General features: G+C 32.9%; 1 protein-coding gene across 6 annotated transcripts in view; it reads left to right on the top strand.

Moving 5' to 3' along the window:
- The window catches only part of PCDH11X (protocadherin 11 X-linked), an 837,711-nt gene that overhangs the window by 35,910 nt on the left and 777,109 nt on the right, over positions 1–24,692 (top strand). For all 6 annotated transcript variants that reach the window (XM_054544818.1, XM_009235031.3, XM_054544822.1 and 3 more), the window contains one exon: positions 15,305–15,888. In XM_054544818.1, coding sequence (XP_054400793.1) covers positions 15,305–15,888 — 584 coding nt within the window. The remainder of the gene's footprint in view (positions 1–15,304; positions 15,889–24,692) is intronic.

The raw sequence follows: 24,692 nt of genomic DNA on the forward strand, positions 1-24,692 counted from the left end.
ATGAGGCACAGAATGACTAAATGACTTGTCCAAAGTCACAGCTACGTAAAGGCATAGTTAATACTAGAATTCAAATCCAGTTAGTTTTTCCCACAGGATTAGACTTGTCTTTGTGAGTGCAGGATATACAAATACCTTTGTTTATTTTTTTTTAGTTTATAATAACAATATCAACAATTACAAACACATGTAACATTAATGTTCCAGGAACTGTTCTAAGTACTTTACATATATTAACTCATTTAGTGTACACAATAACACTATAAGGTAGACACAATTGTTAACCCTGTTTTACACAAAGATACAGAGAATTTAAATAACTTGCATAAAATCACACAGCTAGTGAGTGGTGGATCTTGGATTTATTATAAAACAAGACAGTCCAACTCCATAGCTCATGCTAGGACTTCTTTAAAAAATTTAAATTTCTTATTGCCAGGATAGTTTATATTTGGATATAATAACATTTTATGACTTTACTTTTTCAGTAGGGTATAAAAACATTTTTTAGTATTGGAAATTAATGACTGTCTCAATTTCCATATCATATACATTTTGCAATAGCTTTAAATGAATGGTCTTGCTGCAATGGATGTGAAGCCCTGAATGGTTTGTCTGAAATCATCAATATTGTTCATTAAGACAGTTGCAAAAAAATGATCTCTATGGAGTCTTTCTGTTCATTCTACATATGAAAAAATTTTTCAATTATTTTTAAAACTAGAAAATCAAACCAAAAGTATATTTAAATAATGTCTCTATGAAATGTCTTCTATGAGAATGGTAAAATGAGCTATCAACTAATTATTGTTTCATATACGTGGTAATGACTATGGGAACAAAATTGATTTTGCATTTTCTCATTAATGTGGCACACAACACAGAAATAAAAGTCCTATTTTTTTCTAGCTTGTTTTAGTCTGTGGGCTTAATTGCTAGTTTGAAAGTAATATTAGGTAGTATCTTACTCTGTAAGAAAGCATATTTTGACATGACGTGTTAATATATTGACACATGGGAAAAGAATAAGTAAATGTAAATGAAAACTAATTAAGCAACATTATATAGTGGATACGGGAAAGGTAAAAAAATATCCCAGCACTTTGGGAGGCCGAGGTGGGTGGATCACCTGAGGTCAGGAGTTTGAGACCAGCCTGGCCAACATGGTGAAGCCCCATCTCTACCAAAAATACAAAAATTAACTGGGCGTGATGGTGGGTGCCTGTAATCCCAGCTACTTGGGAGGCTGAGGCAGGAGAATCACTTGAACCCGGGAGGTGGAGGTTGCAGTGAGCCAAGATTGCACCACTGCACTCCAGCCTGGGTAATAGAGCGAGACTCAGTCCCCACCCCCACCAAAAAATCCCTTATATGCAAAATCACTATATAAGTTTGTTTTATGTATAATTATGTAATAAATTCTGAAAATTATCATAAAATTAAATATATTAGAATAAAAGATCTTCCATACATTGTCCCAATTTGTTCATTCCTGTTCAAATAGAATGGAAAGACAAATTAAAATGGAGAAGGACTGACTCATAAGAAATAGCAATGAATTCTTTTCATTTTTTAGGGAAGAAAGGGATTGGGAACAAGACTATATGTTGTATAGGGAACATTGAAGGATTCTATTTCCATTTCAATGCTTAATGGTTTTTACTAGTGATTTAACTTTTTTCTCTACGTTTTTAAAACTCTCAGAGTCTTTGGCTTCATTAAATATTATTTCTTTATAAAACATATATTATATAATAATACAAAAAATGTTAAATCAGTGCTATTCATTAAGACTGTATCCAGCACTGTGGAGAACTTGGAGGTCAAGGGAAAGTCTGCACAAAAGTAAAAATGTGAGGAAATTTGTGAACTGTGTTAGCCAATGTATATTAGTGCTCTGAGCATATATTTAAGGAAGGATGAGGCAATGTGGGCTGAGGGACATTGGAGACGGATTAAGAGTGAACGGGTAATTGGCTATGTGGCTATGTTAGAAAACAGTGGCTTGCATTGCATGATTCTGTATCACAGGTACTTATTTATAGTGTGCATGCATTTCTAATATTGCATAAAGTAAGACAGTGATGAAGTTACATAGTTGTCTATCAGGATATTTGCCCTATACCCTTCAGTTTTCTGTTTGAGGTTTTTGAAGGATTAATGATTTCCATCATGCATCATATTCTTCATACTATCTGTATAAGGATTATGATGGTGATAAATGAGAAGAACATGGTGAGTATTCCAAACTCCTATCAACCCTACCCAATATACTAAAGATTATCAAGTGGAGAGTTATTTTGGTATATTACCACTTCATAATTTTTATGTCTCAGATACAGTACATTTATTTATATAGCATATCACATAGGTTTTATTGGGATCATATAATGTTTTATGAAATAATTCTATTTTAAGATACTATTTACTTATAACTATAAAACTGTGCATTTTTGTTCTCTCAGAGGATCTGGAACAGTGTGATTTCTAACTTAAAATGAGGGGAGATTTGATTGTTTCTTCTTGAGTTAACAAGTTACCAATCTCTTAAAAATATTCACTGCCTAATAGTTTCAAAATTTAGAATCATAAAATACTACTCATTCCTAAATGATTCAAGAATACATTTTACTGTACTATTTAATTTTATACCTTTTTTGTCCTCTGCCTACAAATTGGATATTCTAGTCATCATTTCACTGTCCTGGGTGCAGGCATAGCTGAAGGTTACTGACCTTCTGATCTAGATTAGTACTGTCCAACAGAACTTTCTGTAGTAATAGAAATATTCTATAATCTGTGCTGTCCAGTGCTTAAGTCCTTAGCCACATTGGACAATTGAGCACTTAAAATGTGCTTAGTACAACTAAGGGATTGAATTTTTAATCTGACTTAAATTTAATTTTAACAGCTACACACAGCAAGAGATACTATATTGGACTGCACAGCTCTAGATGCTTACAGTCTAAATATAACTATTGTATGGAAAAAAGAGTTCTTTTTTCAAGGCATAATCAATCACCTTCGTTTCTAATTTTGTTCTTGTGCTATCTATAAATCAAGTCCTGATGCAAAGTAATTTCATCACGAAGAGCACTGGTCTTTATTTTCCAGGGCTGTCAGGTTATATAAAGAATTAATGTACTCTGTGATCGCAATTTCCCAGAGTGAGTGCCAGTTTTAGCAAGTGTAAAATAGTTGTGTTTGTTGTAGCCTCTTCTGTGATATCTATTAAGGAGTTGGATATCTCTGAAAAGAAAATATAAAATATTTCAGCATTTCTAATATTTTCTGGAATAGGAAAATATTTTACATTTATCAGCTATATAGAAATTATAATTTAAAATGAAATACTGGCCATTTTCACATATTTTGTACTCTGTGACAAACTGAAATCATTACAGAGTAAGTTATAATTCTAAAAACCAAAAAGTCTCACAAGTAATTGGAGCCTCTAGTACCTAATCAAAAGAATGGTGTCTTTATTTTCTTTTTTTGTAATCTCTTTTTCTAAACCAATGTGAAATCAAATTACGTTTTTTATAAGCAGTGCAATAGCTAAGTAAAAATAACAATAACCACAAATGCATGAAGAATTTTTTTTTATCTGAATATATTACTCACTTAAAACTGCATTGGTGGACTGGGCACGATGGCTCACGCCTGTAATCCCAGCACTTTGGGAGGCCGAGGCCGGTGGATCATGAGGTCAGGAGATCGAAACCGTCCTGGCTAACATGGTGAAACCCCATCTCTACTAAAAAAAATACAAAAAATCAGCCGGGCATGGTGGCACATGCCTGTAGTCCCAGCTACTCGGGAGGCTGAGGCAGGAGAATCTCTTGAACCTGGGAGGTTGCAGTGAGCCAAAATCGCACCACTGCACTCCAGCCTGGGCGACAGAGTGAGACTCCATCTCAAAAAAAAAAAAAATGCATTGGTATGGAACGCAATGAAAGTTCTATTTTGGGACCGCCTTAATGTGAGATTAACCCTGATCACACCACTTGCATTTCAACTATTGTTTAGTATGATGGCATTTCAATTGGCAATTTTCCTTACAGTGATCTGTCTACACATGCACGCACATAAATGCACACAAGGGCATATGTTCACAGTGAAACACAAACATTATTATTTTAAACATACAAATAAAGCATCTCATGAATATTTCTCAATCACAATTTGGCTATTGTAATACTATGTCCAACTCTGTAGTCCAGCTATCCAACTCTGTAGAGGCAGAACTTGTATATTCTTGATTTCCCATTTGACGGTTACTTAGAATTGTTTTGAGGTTAATGCACTTCTTGATTTATAAATAAAAGGGGGGTTGCATTTCATTCTTCTTCCAATATACTAGTATATTACCCCTTTGAAGGCTCGTTCTTTACTTGTGGTGAGAGGGCATGGAATATGCTGAATGAAGGCTAATGATAAAAGAAATCATTTTTCATTTCTTAATGAGTTGGAGTGGGGTTTGTGGTTGTCTTAAGTGGGAAACAGAAAAAAAAATTTAAAGAAGAGGAATCTAAAAATATTGTGAAAACATGTAGGATTAGTTAAATTAATTTAAATATTTTACTTACTAATAGTTTGAAAAACTGATTTCCTAAGAACCACTTAGTATAATTTGTAGTGAAAATAACTACAGGTGAAGATCATGCATAGAATATACTCTTACCAGAAAACTTTAGGTTTTTGAATAAAATGGAATTCATAAAATAATGAACACTCCAAGTTCTTATAAATCACTCCCATTATTTCTTGAAGTCTTTGCCAGTTCTTATAGTGACATATTCTTGGAGGAAAAGGTTTAAAACAAAAGAATTGGTGACCTGAATCTCCAGCAAACATTTCTTAAGCACTTATTGTGTATTTGGTACAGTGCCCATGAACTGCTAAGTTAAATATAATGTCTTAAAGTTGTTGGTATATATTTGGAATGATTCACTTGCTTTGAGTTGAGATTCATAATATAAAATATTATGGATCTATACAGTTGTTTCCATTTAAAACTGATATTTATAGAGAATAAATTTTATATCTAAATTGTTATTTTTGAAGAGCTAAATCTTTGTGTATTATGTAGGGAGTTGTCTTGAAAAATGTCCGATTTTCACAGGAAGGGGAACATCACACTTCGGGGACTGTTGTGGGGTGGGGGGAGGGGGGAGGGATAGCATTGGGAGATATACCTAATGCTAGATGACGAGTTGGTGGGTGCAGCGCACCAGCATGGCACATGTATACATATGTAACTTACCTGCACGTTGTGCACATGTACCATAGAGCCTAAAGTATAATAATAAGAAGAAGAAGAAGAAGAAGAAGAAAAAAAAAAAGAAAAATGTCCAATTTTTACTGCTCATCTTTTTGCACTTTCAAATATACTAATACTTTTGAAGCAGGACCCAACAGGCCTTCTCTAAAATTAAGTTTTCTCACATGTAGCAAGGTTATTTTGAATGCCCAAATTGAAGTTTAAATGGTTAATATTACCTTTATATTTGGAGTTAAAATGTATTAAGACGCAGTTGAAATAGTAACTCATTATAAGTATGAAGAATATTGCTAAATAGAGAAAACATTTTCTTATGTATTTACCTAGATGAAAGAGAAAGGAAAAATTATACAAACACTAACATTTATACCTTATCTTTGTATGAACATCTTGTAAATACATTTGAATTTTCTCTTATAGATGCTATTCCTTCCTGAAAACCAGGCTGAACGCAGTACATGCTTTTATTGTGAAACTAAAGAACACACAAGAAGTAGGGTTTATTTTAACTTATAAATGCAAATCCATTTTACTTATTTTTTAATGGGAAAAATATTTACTTTATTTCTTTAACTTTTATTTTAGGTTCAGGTATGCATGTGCGGGTTTGTTATATAGGTAAACTCATGCCACAGGAGTTTGTTATACAAATTATTTCATCACCCAGGTACTAAGACTAGTGCTCAATTTTTTTTTCTGCTCTTCTCCCTCCTCCCACGCTCCATGCTCAATTAGTCCCCAGAGTCTGTTGTTCCCTTTTTTGTGTCTATCAGTTCTCATCATTTACATCCCACTTAAAAGTGAGAACATTCAATATTCGGTTTTCTGTTCCTGCATTAGTTTGCTAAGGATAATGGCCTCCAGTTCCATCTATGGTCTTGCAAAGGACATGATCTCCTTAGTTTTTATTGCTGCATAATATTCCATGATGTATATGTACCACATTTTCTTTATTCGGTCTGTTATTGATGGACATTTAGGTTGATTCTATGTATTTACTATTGTGAATAGTGCTGCAGTGAACGTTTGTGTGCATGTGTCTTTATGGTAAAATGATTTATATTCCTCTAGGTAGTTACCCAGTAATGGGATTACTGGTCAAATGGTAGTTCTGGTTTTACCTCTCTGAGGAATCACTATGCTGCTTGCCACTATAGTTGAACTAATTTACACTCCCACCAACATTGTAAAAGTATTCTGTTTATTGCGGCTCTATTCACAATAGCAAAGACTTGGAACCAACCCAAATGTCCAACAATGACAGACTGGATTAAGAAAATGTGGCACATATACACCATGGAATACTATGCAGCCATAAAAAATGATGAGTTCGTGTCCTTTGTAGGGACATGGATGAAACTGGAAATCATCATTCTCAGTAAACTATCGCAAGAACAAAAAACCAAACACCGCATATTCTCACTCATAGGTGAGAATTGAACAATGAGAACACATGGACACAGGAAGGGGAACATCACACTCTGGGGACTGTTGTGGGGTGGGGGGAGGGGGGAGGGATAGCATTGGGAGATATACCTAATGCTAAATGACGAGTTAATGGGTGCAGCACACCAGCATGGCACATGTATACATATGTAACTAACCTGCGCATTGTGCACATGTACCCTAAAACTTAAAGTATAATAATAATAAAATATATTAAAAAAAAGTATTCTCTTTTCTCTGCAACCTCGCCAGCATGTTATTTTTGACTTGTTAATAGTAGCCATTCTGACTAGTGTGAGATGATATCTCATTGAGGTTTTGATTTGCATTTCTCTAATGATCAGTGATATTGAGCTTTTTTTCATATGCTTGCTGGCCACATGTAAGTTTTCTTTTGAAAAGTGTCTCCTCATGTCCTTTGCCTACTTGTTCATGGGGTTGTTTTTTTCTTGTAAACTTAAGTTCCTTATAAATGCTGGATATTAGACTTTGTCGGATGCATAGTTAGCAAATATTTTCTCCCATTCTGTAGACTGTCTGTTTACTCTGTTGATAGTTTCTTTTGCTCTGCAGAAGCTCTTAAATTTAATTGGATCCCATTTGTCAATTGTGCTTTTGTTGTGATTGTTTTTGGCATGTTCATCATGAAATCTTTGCCACTTCCTTTGTCCAGGATGGAATTCCCTAGGTTGTCTTCCAAGGTTTTATAGTTTTGGGTTTTATGGATATTTAATTCATCTTGAGTTAATTTTTGTACATGGTGTAAGAAAGGGGTCCAGTTTCAATTGTCTGCACATGGCTACCCAGATGTCCCAGCCCTATTTGTTGTGTGAGGAGTCCTTTCCCTATTGTTTGTTTTCTTCAGCTTTGTGGATGATCACGTGGTTATAGGTGTGTGGCCTTATATCTGGGCTCTCTATTTTGTTCTATTTGTCTATGTGTCTGCTTCTGCACCAGTACCATTACTGTAGCCCTGTAGTATAGTTTGAAGTCAGGTAATATGATGCCTCATGTTTTGTTCTTTTTGTTTAGGATTGCCTTGGCTATTTGGGGTCTTTTTTTGTTCCATATGAATTTTAACATAGTATTTTTCTACTTCTGTGAAGAATGTCATTGGTAGTTTCATAGGAATAACAATCTGTAAATTGTTTTGGGTAGTATCCCATTTTAATGATATTTATTCTTTCTATCCATGCAGTAGTGTTTGATTATACTTATTAATGCAAATTCCATTTTAAAAGGCAGAATTCTTTTTTTTTCTTTAAGATGGAGTCTCGCTCTGTCACCCAGGCTGGAGTGCAGTGGAGGGATCTCAGCTCACTGCAAGCTCGGCCTCCCGGGTTCACGCTATTCTCCTGCCTCAGCCTCCCGCATAGCTGGGACTACAGGCGCCCGCCACCACGCCCGGCTAATTTTTTTTATTTTTTAGTAGAGACGGGGTTTCACCGTGTTAGCCAGGATAGTCTTGATCTCCTGAACTCGTGATCCGCCCGCTTCGGCCAAAAGGCAGAATTCTTTATCATTTTTAATACTCTAAGTGTATCACAACTGAAGATTCGAAATATGGCTTGTGTGTGTCACATTTATGGTTCAGTTGTTTTTCTATTCATTTATTAATTAATGTTGTCATTTTTAAGTGGTTATCCATTTTTTTGATTTTGAGGTGACACAAAACAAAAATAACAGAAATAATATTAAAATGTGTAAAAAAGTGAGAACTAAAAGGAGAAGGAATATTGTTGAACCTTTAGGCTGAGGCATGTGTTATTAGGCAGTTGATAAACCAAGTCGTAAGATTGGTTTTAAAAGGTTGCTATGTCATTTTTGCTTAGCATTCTAGGATGTGTAGTTACTGATTATGGATTGTGCAACTCCAAAGTCATCTTAATAGGAAGAGCTTCATTGTCTCACGGGGTGAATGAATGCAACTATTAAAGTCATTTCTCTGTTCCTTGGAACAATAAGTTGATGGATATAATTCATTTTCTGACAACTAATACCTTGATTTGTTTTACAGACCATCAACTTGGATCTTGTTTTTAGCCATCATTTCCAAGATTCTGGTGCTATACCTCATTTGCTTTCAACTGTTGATTTTACTGCATTTTAATTTGATAATTTAGAACCCAACACAAAAAATAAATTAAGTCATGCTAGAATATGCACCATACGTATATAGGGGAGTAATCTGATAAAGTGCTTTGTGCAGATGTTGCAATTAGTACTGAAGTTTGGGGAGGTGTGCAATCAATAGTAAAATATTAATTGGTCTTTCTACATAGATAATTTAAACACTAATATGATAGATATATTACTACCTGTTTTCCTGTACTGTTTTATTAATTCATGGAATAGTGACTAATAGAAGTATTATTTAGCCTTATATATAAAACTCATAATACTACCTGTTTTGTGTACTGTTTTATTAATTCATGGAATAGTGACTAATAGAAGTATTACTTATCTTTATATATAAAACTCAAAATAGGCTTTTCAACAAATACCCAGTAAAGACACAAATATATATATATATTACACACACACACACACATACAATTATATATATATGAAGAAACCACATTTGTTAACAAATGACTAAACTTGTCATGCCTGAACCCTCCATTATTGAACATCACCTCTCCATACCCCTTGATCTCTTTACTTTTATGATGCTATACCACCTCCATAATTTCACCCATGAGTAATAGACGCCAAGCCCATCACTTTCTGTTTCTTTCTCTTTTCTTTTGCAAACACTTTTCCTTTACACATGAGGGACCTTTGGTTATCTTCTTAAAATGTGATCATCTACAGAATTTACAGAATGTGAAATTAATGCCTATTTGATAAAAAATATTTAATATATAAAGCAATGCCTACAGATATTTGTATATATCACATAGTTGTTATACAGATTAAATGAAATAACTGATTTAAAATCACATAAAGCAATTCAAATACTACACCAAGTGGAAATTATCCTTTGAACTTTGATGAATTTAGGACTTATTTATTATGATAATCTGGTACTTGTTGACAAAGTACAGTAAAATAATTATTAGATGCTGAAACAAGCAATATTACATTCACCCTGAGGCAATAGAAGAATGTGTGATGATAGACAAACGTTATATTTTTGCCATGAAGAATGTGTCTCTTGCTTGATTATTCTGTAAAGCCATGTTTCAAATGTTCCCTAAATCATATATCAAAAATCCAGAAAAATTAATATAGAAGAGTAACCTTTAGAATTTGTCTTATAAGTGCTATTTGAGCTTGATTATTATCAGATTTTGAAACCCTGTTAGAGAACACCACACTAACTGTTGTTGGAATGCTAGAATGAATCAGCAAACAATAAACAATTTGGAGAAGGAAGCAGCATTGGTGGAATCCACTTCTCAGAGAAGTTTAGACCCAAATGTGAAAAATTAGACATGTACAATAAGTACAATAAGCAAGCTGTTTGTGGAATAAAATTTAACAAACCAGTCTTATATAATTACTGTGCCTTATTAAATTTTTTATTTTGACATCTCAAGTTTCGGAATACACAGGAAATAATTATATAAAATTGGACAGCCAATGCCCTTGCCCGCCTCTGTTTGCTGTGGTCAGTTCCTCTGAAAATACCAGGTTTATCAGTTGCTCCAATTTGTCTTTCTCCCAATGTGGTTACTTTTCTTGCAATGTTCTAGATTCCTGTCAACCTCAAGAACTACCTTATTGTTTACCCAGGCTGTGAAAGAAGCTTTGCTTGTATTTGAGACCAAGAACACAGCAGTAGTGACCACCTAATATATTATGGCTGTTAAATGGTGTATTTTTGACTTCATGAAACATTGAAATAATTGGAATGATGAGATCTAAATGGAGTTAGGATAATGGGCAGCAGATAGACATTTCTTATCTTCATGTAATACTTAAATTTGTACTATTGTAGAAATTGTACAAAAATTGTAGCATATAAACCATTCACTCATGTGTTTGTTATTGTAGCATATAATCCAGTAATTCACATAGAATTCATTTAAATATATTACAAATGAAACCAGCACTATAATGAAGAAAACATTTAAAAAATATCAAGGAAATTATGCCTTGAAATTCTTCTGACAAAGCATTTGAACATTAATTGTGTGGTTTGAAGTTTCTAGAATTGCATATAGCAGATGCCTAGCTCCCTTACCTACTCAGAGATGATAAAATGAACTTCCATTTTTGCTTTATATATCTTTAAATTTTCAGAGATGCTTATTTTATTTCTGCTTTTGCTTTCTCTAATTGTCATTATTGTGTCCCTCTAAATACAACTATTGCTTACCCAACCATGATGTCTTGCTGATAAAGGGCATCACTTAAATAGCATGGGCACTACTGGAACTTGTCAAAAATTTTAGTTCTTTATATCTTCTTTTGTGTTGTTTCTTTTATCAATTTCCAAACTAACATTAATCTATAGTAGGAGTGGGTTGTAGGAGAAGGGCAAAGAAATTTAAGGTTATCTTGTCACATTTTTCATGAGATAGAAAAATTAGAATAATTTACATACATTAAGATACATATGTAGGAATATTTTCCCTGGATATCTGAGTTAAATGTGCCATGCTTCCATAAGACTAAGCAGTGATTATTTATATCCATATTTAGTAGCTAAATTTCTGTACTGTTCAGTCAAATAATTAAACTCAGCATTTTCAAAGAAAACTTAATAAATTTTAAAGACAATAAATTTTCAAGTGTCAAATGTGAGGGTTGAAATCAAAATCTGGAGATTCAGGTTACTTAAACATGCATGTTCACATCCTGGTAGAAGAAGAGATGAGTTCATTATACAGTAATTGAACACTGAATTAAAGACATACTAGAATATATTATCAAATATAAACTCTGTTTTGTTCACTGATGTACCTTCAGTGTCTAGAACTGTGCTTGACATATAAAAATTGCTTTATAAGTATTTGTTGAATAAGTGGCTAAACCTCCATGAATTCATTTCATCTCAAACTCTTTATTAACTAGAGGGTGAATATTCCTTCTAGGTTGGCAACATATATATTCAAATTAAGCTTTAGAAATGGTATTTTTTTCTCAATATTTCTTCCCCGTTTTTAAAACCACTGAATGAATTTCCAGTTATGAAACACATTTTAAAATGTTTTATATGATGATGGTATTGTGGAAGACAGTGTGGCAATTCCTCAAGGATCTAGAACTAGAAATACCATTTAACCCAGCCATCCCATTACTGGGTATATACCCAAAGGATTATAAATCATGCTGCTATAAAGACACACGCACACGTATGTTTATTGTGGCACTATTCACAATAGCAAAGACTTGGAACCAACCCAAATGTCCATCAGTGATAGACTGGATTAAGAAAATGTGGCACATATACACCATGGAATCCTATGCAGCCATAAAAAAGGATGAGTTCATGTCCTTTTTAAGGACAAGGATGAAGCTGGAAACCATCATTCTGAGCAAACTATTGCAAGGACAGAAAACCAAACACCGCATGTTCTCACTCATAGGTGGGAGTTGAACAATGAGAACACTTGGACACAGGGTGGGGAACATCACACACCGGGGCCTGTTGTGGAGTGGGGGGAGGGGGGAGGGAGAGCATTAGGAGATATACCTAATGTTAAATGACGAGTTAATGGGTGCAGCACACCAACATGGCACATGTACACATATGTAACAAACCTGCATGTTGTGCACATGTACCCTAGAACTTAAAGTATAATTTAAAATAATGAAAAATAAAGATAGAGTAGAACAGATTTAGAATGGATTGGGAGAGGGTGACTTCTTGGAACTAGATTGCTCTATTAATTCTTTCTGTTGTGTAGAGATATTGCAACATGCATGCAATGCTTTTATTTCTTTATTTTGCTTTGTTTTGTTTTTCTTTTTGGGGGGTTATCGCGGGAATCCAAGGTTGTTTTATCTTATTTTTTTTTTTAAATTTAACTTTTATTCTGAGTTCAGGGGTACATGTGCAGGTTTACATAAGTAAACTTGTGTCATGGGGGTTTGTTGTACAGATGATTTCATCACCCAGGTATTAAGCCTAGTACCCATTAGTTATTTTTCCTGATCCTCTCCCTCCTCCCATCTTCCAACCTCCAATAGGCCCCAGTGTGTGTTGTTCCCCTGTATATGTCCATGAGTTCTCATCATTTAGCTCCCACTTATAAGTGAGAATATCCTGCAGTGTTCTTAAAAACAGTCTGTAGTATTCTTCTGCCAGTTGTAATAATGTGTAATACCTAAGGGTAAGATAAGAATAGAGCAATAATTTTAATTCCAATTGTCACTGCCCCATTTTTATTTCTGCTTATGTTTGCATGACATTTATAAAATCACATAAACATCGAAAACTTCTTAGATATGCTAGATTCACAGCATGTAGAACACATATATGTGTGCGTATTAGCTGGTAGTATCAATGGGGTATTTTTAATCTCACCTTCATAACAGAGTATAAAACCAAAAATTCACAAGACTGAATTTTGAGCAAGTTTTTATATTATGTAATCCCAATGCACATCATTGTACAAATGATGCTAAAAATACTATACCACAGGCAACAGTGTTTTTGTGTTGTTTACTAGGATAAAGAATGTCTTCAGCTCTAGCATTACTCACTATCATAACTAACATATTTTATATATGATACCAACTGCTTAACATAGGAAAGTCGTTGGATTCATAATATATATTTTTAAGTTTTGTGATAAAAATTAATGAGATGTTTTAAGTCTACTCCTGACCTAAACTATCTCGATTGTTGCAACAGATGCATTTATTTGATTATTGATTGTAAACAGGAAGATTTCTTTTTTCCAATTTTGTGTCTTCCAACATTGGCATATGCATATTTTTAAAAATGCAGATGTGCAGCTATGCAATGGGACAGTTATTTCATATAACACATTGCTTGGCATAATCAGAGCACAATATCCATAACAAGTTATTTATATCTTGTTATAATTGTTTTTAGAACAATTACTAAAACTTGTTGATGTTATAGATTACCAATAAATATTGAGAAATTCCTTAATTGGATACCTATATGCATTAATACATTTCTGGAATGGAATTTTAAATAACCATCTGACCACTGAGTTTTCAAAACTGCTAATACCTTAATAGTTACATTAACCTTCATTTAATTATAAAAGTATAATATCTGATAGGCTTTAGCTCAGTGTGATACAAATTTAATTTTGTTTATATAATATATCATCTACAAATACTGTCCAGAAGAAGCACATTAGAATGTTTAATTATACTAGAGATTAAAATATATTTAATATATAAACTGGAGAATAAATAAAATAGAGAATAAGAATTGAGAATTACGAAAGGAAACTGAAGTTAAAATTTGCAGATTTTAAGAAAATCAAAATTCCTCATTGAATTTTGTCAGAAGAGTTCAAGAACTGAAATAATTTTAAAGCTTTCAGTGAGTGAAAAATAATAGGGAGAAGTAGCAAGAGAGATTGATTTTTGACTCACTTTCAACTCGGTACTGTTTTTAAATGCCTTTCTTATTTTCAAGCCCTTCTCAAGCTGTTCCTTGAAGTTGTATAATTCCTGTTAGTCTATAGATGTGAAAACCCATTTTTATATGAACTACCTTCTGCGTTCTATAAACATAAATTCTCAGGGTTGGGATGTCTTCTAGTCTAACTCTCCCATTGAATGTTTGGACGTCATCTACCAAATCCATATATCTAAAGCAAATATAGTAGATCTAATCTGGTGGTCCAGTACCTCCAAAGATATGGAATACACTCCTGAAATATCCTGAAACCTTTTTTTTTTCAGAATCCTTTAATAAGCAGTTATGTCAATCTGAAAGTTGCTTACTTGTACTTTATATTAATAGCTATTCTTGTTTTTCTTATCCAAAGAAAAATCCTCTAATCCCCTTTTCACATGATAGTTGTTACCATGTTTAGGCATTAGTCACATCAACCCCTCTCCTCTCCCAAACTTCTCTTCTTCAAATCAAACTTTATTAGTCCCTCCTTTATAATGATTCCTTGCCTCCTTTTATCCAGATCAATTTTTTTTCACTTTGATGCCCAGAGCTGAAGAAATGGACTATTGTATAAATTATTCATTGCCGAGAGAATAATTGCATTTTAAACCCATATTATAACAAAGAATAATGATTATATTTTGTGATTTGTAACAAATACCCTTTATTTTCCCTTAACTATTGAATTAAATATTTTAATTATTTGTATTATCTTTAACTATCTTGGTATATTAAAGTATTATCTTTTATATATTTATCAATGGTGGACACTTTTATAGGTACTCTGTGTCATTTTTGATACTGTAGGTATCTTATTTCATTTATCTTTATTCTTAATGTACAAATTCATAATATTCGATTCAGAACAAATTTATCACTAATTAACAGAGTGTCAATTATGCTAACATCTCATTTAGTGATTTTAATTTAAAATAGTTTTTGTTAACATGCATGTTTAGGGTTGGCTTCTTAATAATTTCTTCTTCCTCTTCTCTCTCTCCTCTTCTCTTGGTCAGTGTTGTGCGGGTTAATACAACAAACTGTAACAAGTGTACCTGGTATGGACTTGTTGTCCGGGACGTACATTTTCGCGGTCCTGCTAGCATGCGTGGTGTTCCACTCTGGCGCCCAGGAGAAAAACTATACCATCCGAGAAGAAATGCCAGAAAACGTCCTGATAGGCGACTTGTTGAAAGACCTTAACTTGTCGCTGATTCCAAACAAGTCCTTGACAACTGCTATGCAGTTCAAGCTAGTGTACAAGACCGGAGATGTGCCACTGATTCGTATTGAAGAGGATACTGGTGAGATCTTCACTACTGGCGCTCGCATTGATCGTGAGAAATTATGTGCTGGTATCCCAAGGGATGAGCATTGCTTTTATGAAGTGGAGGTTGCCATTTTGCCGGATGAAATATTTAGACTGGTTAAGATACGTTTTCTGATAGAAGATATAAATGATAATGCACCATTGTTCCCAGCAACGGTTATCAACATATCAATTCCAGAGAACTCGGCTATAAACTCTAAATATACTCTCCCAGCGGCTGTTGATCCTGACGTAGGAATAAACGGAGTTCAAAACTACGAACTAATTAAGGTGCGTTTTAAAATCACTTTGTTAAAGATATCATCTCATTTTTTAAAGAGTAAAATAAATGATATTAATGTATTTCAAATTTTGAGTAAGCCATCACCCCAATTTTTCACAATTTATGTAATTTAAAGCATAGTGGAGAAAATTCATCAATGCAGATTTTGCAATTACATGAGGATTATGAATTTTCATGGTATGTATATTCATTTTCAAACAGTTGTGTTTCCACTAATCTATAAAGGGATCAGACAAGGAGGTCAGCCCTGCTACTTACAAATCAGTAGTTTGCCCAGCTTCATTCTTTTAATCTGTCTGGTCATGCTTCTGCCAAAAACTTGACATAAGCAAATCATTAAGAATGAATCCATAAATCTGATTATCAATTTTTCCTAGTGATTACTTTAGATACACAAATTTTATCTTTGCATTTGATATGGTGCCAAATGAATCTATTTGAGAGGTGACTAGAACAATTTAATTTATTACTAGCATTTCTGAACATATGTAGATAAATATTTTTCATGAGGATTTCAAGGTAAGGCAAGGTCTTTAGCATATCCTGAATCATCAAATTGAGATTAAATTTTAGTCAATGTTCTGTTAATGTTAAATATTTTCATTTTTTTACAATTATTTGAAAACAGAGTGTTCATTTGTTGTAAAGGGTAAGTAAGCCTTTTAACAAAAAAGATTCAATCAGTTAATTTGAATAACCTATTCTGGCTTGATTTGAATCTTAGGATGGAGAAGGTAGAGAGAAGAATAGATAGAATATTTGGTATTCTTCAAAATATGTGCAGAGGGGCCACATTTATCAAGTTAATGATCAATTCTTTTTAATTACTTATATGATATAAAGAGTAATAGATAACTCAGATTTGGGTATGTGAAATAGTACAATGCACTTGAATGATCTTGGAAAATATATGTTAATGAAATAACAAATGTGCATGTTTCAGATAGATATGTTCAGGGGATTTTCACACTTTTATAAATATTCTGCCAAACTATGATGTATATAATAACTAGTGTTAAAAATATGCCCCAAAACATATAAATAAGACATTCTGATATATATCATCTGAAGGTTTTGACCTGGAGGATATATAATATGAGAAAATTGCTCAACTGATGCTGATCTATTGTAAAGATATATTTGTTTATAAATTCATTCAGGAATGGAAGGCTACAGACCGCGAGCAAATTTCAGTGAAATACAGATATGTTTGAGGATATGAAGTGAAAACAGAAAGAGAAGGATTTGGAAAGAAGGGAACCCTTGAATACTGTTGGTGGGAATGTAAATTAGTACAACCACTAAGGAGAACAGTTTGGAGGTTCCTCAAAAAAACTAAAATTTAGATGATTTTTAAATGAGCACTTTGGGGTGAAGTTCCTGCAATGACATCTCCTTATCTGATGAAATGGAAAAATATTCAGGAGTCAGATAGATATGGATCACAGTTTTATGCTTACCTCTTACCAGACATGCTACTTTCAGCTTAATCTTTTTGACCTTTAATTTCTTCAGTCATAATATGAGGATGATAATTATCACAGGGGCAGAATTGGGAAGAATAAGCACTTAGTATTGAGTAGACATACCTGCATAGAAGATTTTTGAAGATGCTTTAAAACATTTAAGTACTTATAGAAATGTGAGGCTTATCACTTGACATAATAAATTGAGTAACAGAGTGGATAGTCTCTCTCTAAAGCAACACTTCACAACAGAATTTTCTGCAAGGACGGTAATCTGTGTGAGGACAATGCAGTAGCCACTAGTCACACATAGCTATAGAGTCCTTGAAAGTACTTAGTAGCTAGTGCTACTAAGGAACTAAATGCTTAATTAATTCCATTTTAATTTTAATAGCCACATGTGGTTAGTGGCTATCATATTGCACAGCACAGCCTAAACAAATACAAAACGTTTATTTGGACAATAAAAATTGATAGATAAAATCAAAATGAGACCTTACCAAGTTTAAATCAGATATTAGCAATAGGGTCTCTTCAACTGACCATCTTGACAAATGTGTTGTTTTAAAATGTAGTGCTTTATTCAAAGAATAATTTGTCATGTCTCCCTTAGGGCAGCTTAATGAACTTCCAAGAAATTTCTGATTTGTCTTGAAAGCTGCTTAACTAATTCAAATAAAACAAATAAGCCTGCTGGCATAATTTTAGCTTTGTTAAAATGTGCTTTCATTTGACATTCTTTGAAAGATTGTCAGCAAATGACAAAAAGTCTCACTACAGGTTCTTAGATGAGTGTTAGAAATGCTCTAAAATTTCTTTCTGTTTTAGAATGTGTGATAAGCCTAAAGTAACTATATGATGTGCCTAATGTACTGGGGCATTTGTATGGCCCCGTGGACAAATACTGTTTTGACCGCTTGTTAAAAATAATGAGAATGGAACACAAAGCATAGCCCCAGGCATGCAGAGGGCCATGACATGGGTGACTTTAACTGAATGCACTTTGACTTGCAAAAAGGCCCTGTCATGAAAGTGGCATATATGCTATGGGAAAGGAGACTTAAAGAAAAAGAGAGAAAAGAAGCATGTGTTGATTCATCCATAAACTTTAGTAAATTTTATTATGTGAAATAAGTAGGCCAACCATAATAATTTCTTTTAAAAATCCCTTTGTCCTGCAGAATAGGATGAGAATTTAATTAATATTAATTTGCTCTACTTTTGTTGAATAGACAAGAATAGCAAAATCACCGTTTATCCTAACTAGGCTAATATAAAATGTATATGAATAGTTCAAATAGCAAAGGGAGAGAAGGGAGAAATATAGAGAAAAATTCTAGGAAAAAAGCTCAATTTAAATATTTAAATGGGTAAATTTATACATGAAGGCATCCTACTATTTACTATTTGATATTAATTAACTGAAATTAAAGGCATTGGCAGAAAATATTTATTAAATGTTTAAAATGTATGTAGTATAAAATTTCATAAGACTTAAAACTTAGAATATTTATTTCTAAAACTAATATATACATATATTAATTTAGCTTACCTTTTTATGAGTTTCAGTATACCTTGGCACAAACAGGGAAAGTATTATTTCACATTTTAAATATTTGGAAAATGAGTTTCAGAGTGATAATGTATTATGCTTATCATCATATGACTGGTAAATGATAGAGGTAGGAACCAGAGTGCAGTTCCTGACTCCTAATCAACACACAGATTGTAGATGGATAGATAACCTTCAGAGCAGGATCACTGCAAGTTCATGATACAAAAGGAAAAGATTGAAAGAAAGAAAAAAGACTGGGCGCAGTGGCTCACACCTGTAATCCCAGCACTTTGGGAGGCTGAGGCAGATGGATTACTTGAGGTTAGGAGTTCGAGACCAGCCTGGCCAACACAGTGAAACCCCATCTCTACTAAAAAAATACAAAAAAAAAAAAAAATTAGCCAAGTGCGGTGGCAGGAGGCTGAGGCAGGAGAATCGCTTGAATTCGGGAGGCAGAGGTTGCAGTGAGCCGAGATTGCGCCATTGCAATCCAGCCCGGGTGACAGTGAGAGACTCTGTCTCCAGAAAAAATAAATAAATAAAATTTAAAAAAATTAAAAAGGGAAAAAGTGGGGGAATGAAGTGATTACCAAGTAATTCTGCTTGTTTAAAAAATAAGTAAAAATAAAACTTATTTATGTGACTTTGATGCGATTTTCAACTTTTTAATGGATCATGTTACTCTCTAAAGAAAAAAAAATCTATAAGAGTTCTTGATGTTATTAATAGTTGCCACTTAAAAAAGAATCCAGATTTGAAATCTTCTCTTTTCTCTCTTTCAAGTAAAATCATACTGCAATGCTAATTCCCTATATACATATAGCTATTTACATACTCACACACATCGTACTACATATTGCAGTATTTGAAAGAACTGTTGTTCAGGAGTAGGAAATCACAGATCTCTTTAACTTTCACTTTTTAATTCAGATGGCCTGTTATTTATAAAGCTTTTTAAAATATTGTAAGTATTTTTTGACAGGGAAGCCAACATTTTCACAAATAGAAACATCCCTCAAGCACCCAGTCTGACTCAGAATATGTATATAAACCACAGGGACTTCCTTCTTTTCTCATGGTAGGAACTCAGGGGAAATTAGTTTATATAATGATGTTACAGTTATTTTTATTTTCTGCTTCAAATTTCCATCTTCCCTGGCGTATATCAACAGTCACATTTCTGTACTAGCCCAGTGACAGTGTGCTGATTGATTTCCTTAAGGCAGGCATGACAGTGTTTCAAAGGTTGACAATTTTTGTTGACAGAACATGAAGATCAACTTTTTCTCAGATTAGTGATCCTACTCAAAGCCTTCCCTTGTTTCTACCCATCCCATAAGGCATCCTCATCTTTTTCATGAATCTCACAAGATCATTTAATCTGGGGTAGTCTTTTAACATAGCCAAGATGTTTGGGCCCTTGTTTCTATTTTAAGTAAACATCTTCCCCATTGATAAAGAGCTGGACTGGATTTATGAAACTAAGGTTAGAATTAGATTTGTTTTGCAATCTGGGGTTAGAAAATCTAAATTGTGAAAAATCTCACCTACCACAAGATTTAGAAATCTTGATTTAAATTGCTGAGAATGAGACATCAAATAATACATTGTGAAGACAAAGAGCAAGCAAACTTTGTTGTTCTGAAGAAATTAATATTTTTTTAACATTATGTAACCATAACTCAAAGTGATGTGTAACATTAGATAGAAGTGAGTAAAGATTCATTGATGTCAGTGCAGAGAGAATATACTATAACAATGAGTATAACAATTTTAGAAAACTTACTTAGTTTATTTGCCTCCAAGAGGCTCAGAAGAGTTTGAATATAATGATTTCCTCATTTTTTCAAATATAAAATGAAGTTTCACTTAAAATTTCTCCATTTCAGCTTTAAGATTACTTGATTTTATATTCTCTGAATTCTATAATTTGCATATTAATATTTTTGATCTAGTGTTAAAAAGCAAAAGAGATGACAATCAAATGCTAATGACTATGAGGTTTCTGAAAGCTGGGGTTATTATCAAAGTACACTTCCAGTGGGGAAAAAATGACAACATAAAACTCATTGTCTTCATAAATGAATCTTTATTAATGCTGTCAGGTCTTAACAAATGAGAGTGTGACACTAATAGGATTAAGTAACTTTTGACTTCATTACTATTATCAGAGTCTTGGTTAGTGTTCATCGTCCACTAATGCCTTTTGTTAAATACATCTATTATTAATAATCCCACAGTACGCATGGACACTTATGGAACATAAGTTGGACATCGTAAATAGTTCAATTCTGGAATTTATAAATTGAGGCTCTGAAGAACAAATGTGTTCCCAAATCTGAATGATCTACTCACATCATGCCTCTTAACTTAATATTACCAACTAACTATAAGAAGCACCACTAAATTTTATGTTATTAGGTCAGATTTATTGATCTGTTATTTCATTGTCCACTGTATCTAAATAAAAATAAATTTGAACTTAATATTATTCTTGCCAAAGGAAATGACTTAAATCCTAAAATAAAAACATATTTTTATAAGACAAAATTAATTGGTATAGAATTATTTAATGAAAACATTAGGTTGTATTACACAGATCTAATTGTCTTTAACAATTTTGATCAATGCTAATAATCTAAGATTATAAATATCCCAATATGGGTAGTTTTCTTGGCATAAATTATTCTTTTTGTCTACACTGATTTATATTGATTATATAACAACACTGCTGTGGAGACACTCTCTTAGTGAACTGAAGTATGATCTTTCAATCTTAGATAAAATAAATTGATGGATTGGTAAGATTTCTGTATCAGAGGTGATGACACCTTGTATGAGAAGTGATGATAAAAGCAATAAGGTCATTCTGCAGAAAACTTTCTGAGTTTGTTTGAGTTTCATCTATAAAATAATGTATCTATCTTCATGATTTTACCAGGGTATGAGTTTGGACCAGTTTTTGATGGAATTGGTCTTTAGCAAAAACTATAAAGTGCAGATGAAAACTAATTCTCACTTAAAAATCAAGTACTGAAGAAATTAATATTCTCCCTTTGTATTTATCGGTCTACAGTCATCTTCACAAAACTAATCAAGAATGAATAATTAAATAATCTAGTAGCCTAATAGACCAAATAAATTGCTTTGACCACAAATTAAATTTTAGTAGATTGTTGTTCAAGTGTCTTTCAATTTCCCAGTGCAGGTAGATGTCACTGGAGGAAGGAAAATATTGAGTCTAATTTAATTAAATAACGCAGAACTTAATTTTCTTAATTATTTTTGAAATGTCCTTTATTCATTGGTCTTTTGCTTGCACAAATTATATCTTCACCAATCTATTCTACAAATAGGTAATAAAGTATTTTATCCATAAAATGTTAAATATCTGTTACTAGAGCACTAAGGGCATCAAAATAGAATACATGTGGACACACACGTTTTAGCAATTAAAACTATAAAAATATCGCTAGTTATCTATTTTGTATTTCCTTTGAAATAGAAGAGGTACTTCTAGGTGAACAATCATAAGAAACCTATTGCTTATTCTTTATACATTGGAAGAATATTTAGTGGTAGCATGTTTTAATTGCTGCATGCACATATCTCTATACTTGCTGGTAAACTGAGGAAAGTAATATAACGTCATATATAGGAAACATTTTAAAAGACATATTTTGCAAAGTAAGTGTGAATTTTGTTTCATTAAACAAAACAGGATTTTAAATGTTGAAAATCATAAAATGAAGTTTTGGCTTATCTAACCTAATATACATTTGTCTTTGCGATCTCACTTAATCCGGAATTTTATTTTATGTAGAGTATTATCATGAATATTTCTCATCCTTTTACTTATTTTACATATAGAAGTTCATTATTTTAAGCTTCTTCAATACAATGAAGTGAAATTCTAAAGAATGAAAAGCTGTTCTATTAAATTTTGTCTAGATGTAACAATAACTGACTGCTAACTAATATCTTAGTCTAATTCCAGCAATCTAAATTTAACACATATTTAATGAGTGCTCAATGTACAAAGTCTTGAGGGATAAAAAATGTGTTTGGAAAACAGTCAGTGTCCCCAAGGAGATTAATAACAGGCATTATTGGGATTGTATTTTTGCTCTAATGATAGTAAAGAGGAAAGCATATTTATTTTATATATACATACATACGTGTGTGTGTGTGTGTGTGTATATATATATATCTTTTTTCTTTTTCTTTCTTTCTTTTTTTTTTTTTTTTTTGAGAGAGAGCCTTGCTCTGTCGCCCAGGCTAGAGTGCAGTGGCACGATCTCTGCTTACTGCAACCTCCACCTCCTGGGTTCAATTGACTCTCCTGCCACAGCCTCCCGAGTAGCTGGGACTACAGATGTCTGCCACAAAGCTTGGCTAATTTTATTGTTGTTATTGTATTTTTAGTAGAGACAGGGTTTCACCATTTTGGCCAGGGTCTAAACTCCTGACCTCCAGTGATCCTCCCGCCTCGGCCTCCCAAAATGTCATGGTTACAGTCATGAGCCATCACACTTGGCCATATTTATTATGTTATAAGAACATTTTATCTTAAATTGATCATGCTGCCATTAAGAAAATGGAATTAGTTAAAGTTTTATTGTCTCAGAAAAGTTAAAATTTTATATCTATTTTTAGTAGATTTTTACCAAGCATTCTTATTAACTTATGATATCTTATTTTGTTACTAGGTTTGCAATTATGGCAGTAATACTTTTTGCCAACATTTATCTGCACAATCATTTTGAGACTGGAAATAAAACCTTTTGATGACAATGGTAATTCTTGTGCTAGTTGTGGTAATTACCTAAGTCTTTCTATTATCTTAATTCTCAAACTTGTTATCTGTGCCTACAATTCCTCTCCTATATAATAGAGAAAATTAAAATTATCCTTATGTAGCATGCAGGGATATTATAAAAGCTAATGATATAAGTAAAATCTATAAAGTTAGATGAGTACCCTGAAGAAAACTTCTGTAAACAATAGTTACGGGTTTTACTCTGTAGGTTGAGGTTAATTATAGTCTTTCACAATTTTTCTAAGAGTTGATGCTTTATACTCCTTAAAAAGCCTATTTTACGACTTAAACTTAGTTTTCCATACATATTTTATGTATGTATACAGAGAAAAATATGACAACATTAATCTATTTCTTGATCAGTGCCACTGGCTCCACATTTTTTTCTGGACCTAGTTCAGTTTTTGTTTTGTTTTGTTTTGTTTTGTTTTGTTTTAAGTCTTCCATTTACCCTCTTTGGCTTATCTCTTGAATCGAATGTCTCCTCTTCATTTGTCTTTGTCTCCTCCTGGCCCTCCATATGACAGTGATACTGCTAATATGAGTACTTTCTCATATACTGCCTCTACCGTCTGGAATTGCTTTATTTACATCTCATTCATATGCCCTTATTTTTTTAAAAAAGATTTCCTCTCTTGTCTTTTCTTTTTTCAAGCTGAGAACTTATTTTCCTATCCCTTTTCTAAGACAATCACGACTGTTTTTTTTTTTCCAGTAGATTTTGTAGAACAGGTATGTAATAACATACTTGAACTTTTTTAACTATTCTAAATTAAATAGGTTTTAAAATATCCTTTTTCAAGCAGAAGATTTGCTATAACAAGCCTTTCCTGGATACTAGTATGTTTTTCTGGCTTATGAGAGAGCCAAGATATCCTCTGAGGACAAGAGTTGTTTAGAAGAATTCGTTTAAAATAGTTTGACCAGGGAAATATGGCAGAATAAACAGCC

Source organism: Pongo abelii, chromosome X (assembly GCF_028885655.2).
Source record: "Pongo abelii isolate AG06213 chromosome X, NHGRI_mPonAbe1-v2.0_pri, whole genome shotgun sequence".
Taxonomy (NCBI): Eukaryota; Metazoa; Chordata; class Mammalia; order Primates; family Hominidae; genus Pongo; species Pongo abelii.